The 9,191-nt window shown below is 70.3% G+C and overlaps 1 protein-coding gene across 1 annotated transcript in view; it reads left to right on the top strand.

Moving 5' to 3' along the window:
- Positions 1 to 7,961, top strand: part of CCDC85C (coiled-coil domain containing 85C) — a 52,093-nt gene extending 44,132 nt beyond the window's left edge. Inside the window, exons 5-8 of the mRNA XM_012724383.1 lie at positions 4,838 to 4,951; positions 6,641 to 6,736; positions 7,347 to 7,445; positions 7,846 to 7,961. Of these exons, the coding sequence (XP_012579837.1) occupies positions 4,838 to 4,951; positions 6,641 to 6,736; positions 7,347 to 7,445; positions 7,846 to 7,935 (399 nt within the window). The 3' untranslated portion in view covers positions 7,936 to 7,961. The remainder of the gene's footprint in view (positions 1 to 4,837; positions 4,952 to 6,640; positions 6,737 to 7,346; positions 7,446 to 7,845) is intronic.
- Positions 7,962 to 9,191: the final 1,230 nt, after the last annotated feature.

Genomic DNA, 9,191 nt, shown 5'->3' on the forward strand with positions numbered 1-9,191 from the left:
GGGGCGCCTTGGGGAGCCCCAGCCGCCCCCGCCCAGGGTCCTCGGGGTAGTCGGGGAGGCTGGCTCTCGCCTTAGCCTAGGGAGACCTGCCCCACGGCAGCGAGCTGGTCTGTGCTGGCGGCCCGGCGTTGGCCCGTGGCGTGTGGGCATCGAGGAGAGATGGCCGCCGGGCAGCGCGCTGGCCTGCGCCTGGTGGGCTCTGGCAGGGAGATTTTATGACTGGTCCTTAGGTCTTGTGAAATCCCGGCACAGAAATCTCCAGAAGCCTCCAGCCTGTGCAAAACAGGGGCTGTTGGCAAAAAGCAGGAGAGCGCCACGTGGGTCTTGGAATGTCTGAAGGGGACGTGGCCCCGGGTCAGGGTGGGTGGGAGGCAGTGCCCCCCGGCAGCCTCCACCCCCGCGGCCTCCATTTAACCCCAAAATAGCTTTAATTAAAAATGTGCCAGAGTGTTCACAGGCTAAATTACTGTATTGCAGTTCGTATTTTCTTTCTCGTGTCGGCTGTAAAATTTCATCAACACAGCTGCTTCCTCGGGTGATTCATCCCCAGCCCGTACGCACACGGTCATTTTCCTGCCGGTTCTGAGCCGCCGGCTCGCGCGGGGGCGGCGGTAATTGCCGCTGGGCTTGTCGCTACCTCCCCGCCCGGTTCCGCCACTGGCCTGGTCAGTGAAGCTGCGTTCGGTGCCAGAAGCGGCTTTATGGAGAGCACGCGCCCAGAGGGTCAGCGGTGGGCTGGCCTGAGCCCCCGCCCCCACCCGCTCCCCCGTCCTGCCATACTGGACCCGCGGGAGACCCCACGCCCAGAGGGGACACAGGCTGGGGGAGAGGGGCGCCTGGCCGGGGCACATGCTGGCTCGTGAACCAGTGAAGCCCCACAGACTGACTGGGCAGCTACACTGCTGGCTTGGCGGCCATTGCCGTGCCCAGGCCCGCAGGGGCTCCGTCTGCCCGGCCTCCCTCGGCGCTGGCCGCCAGGGCTGCCCCTGTCTCCTAAGTCTCAGCTGTCCTTTGCAGGACGCCCACGCTGGTGGCCCCAGGTCAGCGTGAGGTCTCTAAGACCTGTCTCGGCGGGTCCGGTACTGGGCCGGCGAGCCCTGCGGCCGGTGCGGGGTGCCTGAGGCCACGCAGCTGGCCCTGAGGTGTCGGGAAGTGGGTTTGGGCCCTGGAACAGAGCCCCTTCAAGTCACCCCACTCACCCACTGGGCTGGCACCTCCTTGGCCTGGCGCCTGGGAGGGGTGGCGTGTCCCCAGAAGCGGGGCCCGAGACCGCCCGCCCGCCCGCCCGAGCCCCTCCTCTCCGCCCCGGCTGGACCCCACCACCTCAGCCTGCCGCGTTCCCGGCACGCCCAAAGGCGGCAGCCTCTGGCCGGCGGCCCCAGCCGGCCCTCGCGAGGTGCTGCTGAGGCTCGTGCAGCCCCCCGTGGCGGCTGCCCCGGGACGTCCACTGGCGTCCGGCTGGCGCTGCGTCCTTTTGTGCCAGCCTGCTGTCACGGACAGGGGCGCCTTACCTGCTTGGTTAAGCGGCCTCAGAGGTGGGGATCCACGCGGTCTGGAACAGCGCCTGGAAGCCCCTCTGCGCCTGCCCGCCCGCCTGAGGCTTAGCCACACGCGAGGCGGTCAGCGTAGCCAGAGGCCGGCCCGCCCGCGGGTCAGAGGGCCTGGTGCTTGCCGGCTGGGTGGCCTCGGCAAGAGGCTAAACCTCTCTGTGCCTCGGTTTCCCATCTGTGCACTGCGGACCTGTGCCAGGGTTCAAAGGCACTAGGCCAGGGCAGGGGCAGCCACCGGGACCACGCCTGTGGCCACCTGGGCGGTGGCCTCCCTGGCCCGTTAGTGTGCAGAGGCTGTGAGGGGCGCAGGCCCGGCCAGGGTGGCCTTTGGGCTGGCTGCTTCCCTCTAGGGGCCCCCACGACCCTCTGAGGTGCTCGCTCACCTTGGAAGAGGGGGCCCGCGGGGCCGCCGTGTGGGGCTGAGGCCCGGCTCCCTTCACAGCTGCGCGTGCTGGGCTGGACGCGCCGAGCCTGAGTAGCGTCAGGGCAGCTGCGAGCCGCCGGCCCGGGAGTGACGGTGGGAGCCCGAGTGCTCCCTAGAAGGGCCCTCGGGGCCCAGCCACGCGGCGGCCCCCCATTTCTTAACGGCCTGCCGGGGTTCTCCTGAAAATAAAGGCAAAGGAATAAAGGGCGAGCGAGGGACTGGGCGAGCTGCCAGCATGCGTTTGTGGGGACCTCGCCGGCCACCTTCGCCGAGGACGGAGCGGAGGCCAGCTGGGGTGTGTCCGGCCCCGGCCCATCCTGGCACCTGTGAACTCGGGGTCTCCTGGCCCGTGCACCGTGCTCCAGGCTGTCTGGAAGGGCTGCCGGCCCCCAGAAGGGCAGCTGTGTTTGGGGTGCGCCTTTGGGTGCACGTGTGGCAGGTGCTCTGCGGGTCCTGTTGGGTCGGGTCTGGGGTTCCAGAGTCCCTGGCTCCCCACCAGGACTCATGGGGGGCAGGGGTGAGCGGCTGGATGCAGGGTGAACCCCACCCCCTCCCCTTCCCTTGGCCTGGTGGCCCCGGGGGTGTGCCCGGGCCTCACACCCACTTCTTGCTGTCCAGGTAGTGGGCCGGGGGGCAGGCTGTGACCCTCACTTTGTGGGGGCCCCGCTCACGTCCTAAGAGAGGGGTGTGCTGAAGCGGGTCCCGAGGAAAGTGGCCCAGGGTCCGATGTGGGGCTGCCCGGAGAAGGAGCCCCACGGCACCCGTGCCGGCCCCACCCCCACGGGCCTCAGCCCTCGGCGCGGCTGGGCCTGGCCACCCTGGCTCTAGGGTCTGGGCGGCCCCTGCAGTGTCCCTCTCGGCCCCACCCCCAGGCCCTGCTTCCCAGCGGGTGCTGCGCCCGCCAGAGGGCACACAGTAGGCGCTTTCTGAGCGCCAACGGCTGCGGCGGGCCGTCCCCTTCGAGGGGCAGGGGGAGGGTGAGGGCTCCCCTGGGATTACCCCAGAAGGGGCCCCACGCGCCCCCAAAGGAGGGCCTGTCTCTCAGTGGCGCTGCCCCTTTCCGTCAGCACGCCTGCAGCCATGCTCCCAGGAATCCTGGGGTGACCCAAGGGACCCCAGCGTCTTAAGCAGGAGCCCGTGGGAAGGTGGGTGGCGGGCTGTGGGGTGGGGCGCCCTGTTCTTACTGCCGCCCGGTCTGGCTGAGCTGGGCAGCGTGGCGAGGCCCAGGTGGAGGCCTGGGGTGTGCCCCGGTCTCGGGACCTCGGCCTCCAGGCAGCACGCTGCGGGGCCCTCTGAGGGGCCCTCTGGTGGAAGGGTGTGCTGAGCCTGCAGCCCCCTTTTATGTCCTCGCCTTGGGTCCCAGCAGTCCCACGGCCGCTCGGAGCAGGGGTTGGGCACCTCTCCAGGCCCGTTGGGGGCCGCAGGTGAGCACTGTGCCCCCCCCCCCCAGGCTTTGTCCCGGCTGCAGGCCCAGCACCCCTGGAGGCGGTTCAGTGCCTCCCCTTTGGGGATGAAAGCCTCAGAACCGCATTCTTCCAGGACACCCCCGGGCCGCCAGGGCTCTCCTTCTGACGCATCTTGGTCATGCTGCCCCCCGAGAGCTGTGCCCCCCGCCAGCTCTGTGGCTTGCTAATACAGCGGGAGCTCCGGGAGCGTGTGCAGCCACCCGAGGCCTGGGGGGCCGCAGCCGCTAATTAAACCACCCCCCATCTCCTCCCAAGGGGCGCTGTGGTGGGGGGAGACGGCGGCCACGTTTCGGGTAGTAACACCGGGCCGCTCTGCACCCACGGCCGGGGCAGAGTGAGCCGAGCCCCGGGTGTAGTGTGTCTAAACAGTGGGGACGCCGCGCGGTGACAGGGGCAGCCCCAGATCTCCTGGCCCCCGGGGCAGTGGGGGCGTGAGGCTCACGCCCGGACCCCAGCTCACGGGCGGAGGGTGTTCCCGCAGAGTGGTGCTGGACAGGGCAGTCCGGCCCCTCACGGACGTTCCGGGAACCCAGGCTCCTGCCGCCAGAGGCTGGCCAGGGCAGTGATTTGTTTGGGAGTTTTTTTGCCTTTGTGGGGTGACCGACCCCATACTCGGGGGTGGCCACCAGGGAGGTGGGGTACCCCGGAGGGAACGAGTGAGTGTGGCTTCTCCTGTTGGCGCTTGGCAGGGGCCTCACTGGACCCCACAGCTCACTGCCCTGGTTGCCCAGCCCCTCCCGCGAGAGCTGCCCCCTTTCTGGGCCCCCTGGGTGGTGCTGGGGTGACGTTTGCTCACAGCCAGCCCCTCCCCGGGCCCCGGGGGCAGTCCTCTAGCTTCAGACACACGTCTCGGCGCTGGCCAGAAGGAGTGCGCCTGGCGGAGGTCTGGCCCAGGCAGGGCGGCCCAGGCCTGTGCTTTCACCCGCCGACAGCCTCGGGGGGCGAGGGGGGCATCTTCCTGACTCAGCTTGTGCTCCGAGTCCTGCAGACATGCCCAGGCCGCAGAGTCCAGGCATCTGGAGACCCGGGGTCTGTGGGGGCCGGAGAACAGGACCAGGTGGAGGCAGCGGGCCTCTCCCTGGCGTGGCGCGGGACCCAGGTGTGGGTCTGGGGTCAAGGAACGAGGGCTCGGGCGGGACAGCAGGTGCTCACTCACCCCTGTGTTCAGCTGTCGCACACTGTCACAGGAGCGAGTGCGAGCCCGCCTCTGGGCACTGACTGAGTGGGGACACGGGCTGAGATGGCAGTGAGCACAGATGGTGTGAGCGGGTCAGCCCCCGTGGGAGTCGGGCGAGGGAGGGGCCCTCGCTGGGGACGGTCTGGGCCTTCTGGGGGAGCGGCCCAAGGTCCTGGTGGCCTCCACCTCGGCCCCTCACCTCCGCCCCTCGGCCCTGCAGCATCAGCAGGCAGGCCCAGGCGAGTACCGGACGCTGCGGAAAGGCTTCTCCCCGTATCACTCCGAGTCCCAGCTGGCGACCCTGCCACCCTCCCGCCAGGACTCCCTGCAGAACGTAAGTGCCCCTTCCGGGGTGCCCTGTGCCTCTGGGGTCCCCGGAGCATACGCCCCGCAGGCCCACGGTGCGGGGTTGGGACCGGCCTGGGGACAAGCCAGCCCGTGGCCAGGGGGCAGGCCCCCCCGAAGTGCCACCCCCGGGTGTGGCCAGGGCGGCAGGTCACCCTGGGCTTGTGGCGAGGGGCTGTCCTTCTCCCCAGCTTTTGGGGGTGGGGGTGAGGGGGGGAAGCGGCTGAGGGAGGCTGAGGCTCGGTTGGCGGCTGGGAGCTCGACTTGCTCATGCTTATCCCAGAGCGGCCGGCGCCCACCTGCCCTGGGCGGAAGGGGAGGGGGTGTGGGCGGCGCCTGGAGGTGGTGCCAGGCTTGGCCGGGCCGTGGACGCCCCACGCTACCGAGCAGACGGTGTCTGCCGCACGGTCGTCTCCACACAGCGGCCAACCTGCCCAAGGGGGCACTCAGGGAGCAGAGGGGTGCCCGGCTGTCCAGCCTGTGCCCCCCGAGCCCGAGGGGCCTTTGGGGAGCACCCCAGACTGGGCACACAATCCTTGTCCTGTTACCTGCCGGTGCTGACATCACTGGGCACACCTCACAGGCAGCCCCCAGAGACTGGCTGGCGGGAAAGTGCTGGACTGCAAGGCCTTCGTGGCCACGCCCGTGCCCCCCCCAGCAGCCCCCCCCAGCAGCCCCAGGCTCCCTTATGGAGCAGGTTCCCGACGACGCCCCTTCTGAAGGGGCACGCAGAGCGGGCAGGTGCCTCCCAGCACCACGCTCGTGTGGCTGTCGCCCCCTGCTGGCTGGCAGGGGGAGTGCACCGGCCCCTCCTGTGGTGGATTCCACTCAGCACCCCGGAACGCCTGTTTGGTTCCCCCACCTCGCAGACTGGCCTGGGCCACAGGATCCCTTTCTGTTGACCAAATGAGATGAAGGCACAGAGTAGGGCAGGTCGTGCCAGCAGAACCCGGCCCCAGGGTTGCGGGCCCAACGTGGGGAGGAGCCTGGAGCCGGGGAGGCATGGGAGCAGGCCTGGACTGGGCAGGAGGGGCCGGGGCAGAGGGCGTGGCTGTCCACAGTGGAAGGATCTGGGCCCCGAGGGTCCACACAGCACCCACCGCCTTGTCAGTGGACCCCCGGCTGAGGGTGCCTTGGTCCGCCAGGTCAGCTGCTCTCTGCAGGGACCCCACCAGCCGGCCCCACAGGGTGCCCAGAACCCGGCTCCCACTCTTCCCCTGCACACCCCGCCCCGAGCGCAGGGTCCTGTGGTGCCAGTGTTTCTGGCGGGCCTCCACGCTCGGTGCCCCACGCCCGCCCCACGCCAGCCCACGCAGCGCTCGGTTCCAGGCTCCTGTTGGGGGCGGGGCTCCTCCCTTGAGGCCTCAGTCCCTTCTGGGAGGTCCCGAGCCCTTCCAGCCTCGCTCTGATTGGGGCCCCCACGTGGCCTGCCTCCCACCTCCCAGGCCAGAGACCCTGTGGGGGAGACGCCGGGCGGGCGCTGGGCCGACACTGGCCTCTGGCAGGGAGCTGGGTCTGGAGCCTCGGGGTGGACTGTGGCGAAGCTGCCGCTGGCCTGTGGCCGGGAGCCGTGGCCCTCTCACGCTGCCGGGGGCCGGCTGGCAGAGCCTCGCCCTCTGGGAGCCGACCTGGGCTGCCCCTAGGACCAGGCAGCACTCAGCGGCGGGTTCTCCCACAGGGTCCGGCTGGTGTGGCCCCCGAGCTGCCCTCGCCCCCCTCGGCCGGCTACAGCTCCGTGGGGCAGAAGCCCGAGGCCGTCGTGCACGCCATGAAGGTGAGGCGCGCCCCCGCCCCCCAAACCGGCTTACTGCGGGACTCAGGACCCCATGTTTGCGCTCTGGGGCGCAGGGCAGCAGCTGGGGGCTGGGGCTGTGACCGCATGAAGAGGGGTTTAGGGGTGCTATGCAGTCGGGAGCGGGAGGGGCCGGGACGACCAGGTCTCTGCCAAGGGCAGTGGCCTCCTGCTGGGCTGGGCCCCCGTGGCTCTTTTCCCTGGGGCCCTCAGCCCCTTCCCTGCGCATGCGCCAGGACACCACCCTGGGGCGCAGTGCCTTGCCCCCCTATCATGTGCACACCCCACAGGCTCCAGAGGGGCTTTGCGGCCTCCTTGGCGCCTCTGAAGCTCAGGCTGGGGACCCTGGCTGGAGTGGTCTCACCTGTCTGTCCTGCCCCCAGGGGGCCCCACCCCCTCAGGATCAGGGGGTGCGTTTCCCTCGAGTGCCATCCCCAATATTGCTGGGGGGTGTGGTGGGGAGGGACACAGAGGCCGCCAGCGTTAGGCGCCCCCTGCCCAGAGCCTGGACCCCTGGCCGGGCCTCCGGGGCTCGGGGTGACGCCCGAGGCCCCTCTCGGACCCCGCCCTGACCCATGCCTGTCCCCGGCAGGTGCTGGAGGTGCACGAGAACCTGGACCGGCAGCTCCAGGACAGCTGCGAGGAGGACCTGAGTGAGAAGGAGAAGGCCATCGTCCGGGAAATGTGCAACGTGAGACCCTTCGGGCGCCTGGGCTGAGGCTGGGGTGACCCGGGCGCTGGGGGGAGCGCTGGAGGCGGGGCCCCTCCCGTGGTCACCTCCCCCTCTCCCCAAGAACAGGGTCCTTGGCCCCACCCTGTGCCCCGGGCCCAGCGGGTGCCCCAGGCGGCGGCTGGTGCCCCTGGAGGTGCAGTCTGAGAGGAAGAGCCCCTGGCGAGTCGAGTCTTTGCCCCTCACGGGAGCCGTAGGATGGTGCTGACCTGGGCTGCACCAGGGTGGGGTAGTCTGAACCCCACTGCTCTGCCCGCCTAGGGCCTGAAGGGGGTGGACCTGCAAGGACCGGTCTGTGTGTCCAGGTCTGCCTGGCCGTGGCTGCCAGAGGGCCCTGCACTCACCGCTGGTCCCCCCACAGGTGGTGTGGAGAAAGCTGGGGGACGCCGCCGGCTCCAAGCCCTCCATCCGGCAGCACCTGTCGGGCAACCAGTTCAAGGGGCCCGTGTAAGGCGCTCTCAGGGATGTGACCGCCCGCCGGGCCCCGGGGCGCCCGCCGCCCGCCCTGCGGCGAACTGTACATAGCGCAGCCGGCCGCCCGGCCCGCCGTCACACACCAGCACCCCCGGAGGAGCGCGACGCCCCGCCGCCCACGGCAGCTGGCCCCGCTGCCACGACCTCTTCCCGCGGCCCGCCGTGGCCTGACGCCACAACCGTCGCACCGGCCCATCGCGGACCAAGAGACTCGCAGTGTCTGTGGCGGGTCCAGCCCCGCCCTGAGCTGCTTGGTGTTAGAATTCAGCCCTCAGCCCCAAGCGCACGCGCTCTCGGCCGTGTCCCCGCCTGCCAGGCTGCCCTGGCTCCTCGGGTCTCCTTCCTGCTCCTGCCCGGGCTGCTGCCCTGGAGGAACACAGGAGAGCCCCGGGGCAGGGTCTCGGCTGAGCCGTGGTCAGCGGTTCGGCCCCGGGGCCTGGCCCCACCCAAGGCCCCGGGGGCAGGGCCCATGCCTGGGTGGCAGTCTTCCTGTTCCGGAAGGACCGGCCCTGGCCCTCACTGGCTCTGTGACCTTCGGCAGCGGAAGCTCTGGTGGGAAGATGAGGTCTCGGGCACCCCTAGGTCGAGGCACCAGCTCTCACCGGCCTTGCCCCTGGGTACAGCCAGGAGCCGCCGGGGCGGGCCTGCCGGCGGGGCAGGGTGGCAAGGCTCAGGCCGAGATCCGCTGCTGGGCTGCCTCGTCAGTGGCCCGTCACCTCCCCTCAAGCCTTGTCCTCTGCTACAGAGGGGTGAACAGAGGGCCCCCTCATAGGTCGCTGGGGATCGAGTGAGGGACAACGTGTGAGCTAGTCTGTGAGGGAACAAGGCCCAGGGCGGGCAAGTGCCCAGCAAATCCTGGCCCCTGAAGGTGGGGGTCACTGCCACACTGACCTGCTGGCCTGGACTCCCTGTGCCCCCTGGCCCTGGTGCCCTCGGGTCCTCCACTCAGGGGAGGGGCTCTGGCCCTCACTGTGCCCAGAAGAGTGGAGCTGGCACTGCTGCCAGTGACAGGCCCGCTCCCCTTGCCCAGGGGGCTGTGGGGGCCGGGGTCGTTCTGGAGGGCGCTGGCCCTTAGGCCAGGTGGTAAGCAGGATGTGCCCTGATCTGGGTGACGCCTGCCCATGTGGGCAGTGAGCGGGGAGCATAGGGGCGGCGCCCACAGAGCAGCCCCGAGGGGTCTGGGTTCTGTCAGGGTGAGGGGCACGTCGAGGAACCCGCTCGTCGTGTCTGGAT

The sequence above is a fragment of the Condylura cristata genome, unplaced genomic scaffold (genome assembly GCF_000260355.1).
Source record: "Condylura cristata isolate star-nosed mole 26May11 unplaced genomic scaffold, ConCri1.0 scaffold00013, whole genome shotgun sequence".
Classification (NCBI taxonomy): Eukaryota; Metazoa; Chordata; class Mammalia; order Eulipotyphla; family Talpidae; genus Condylura; species Condylura cristata.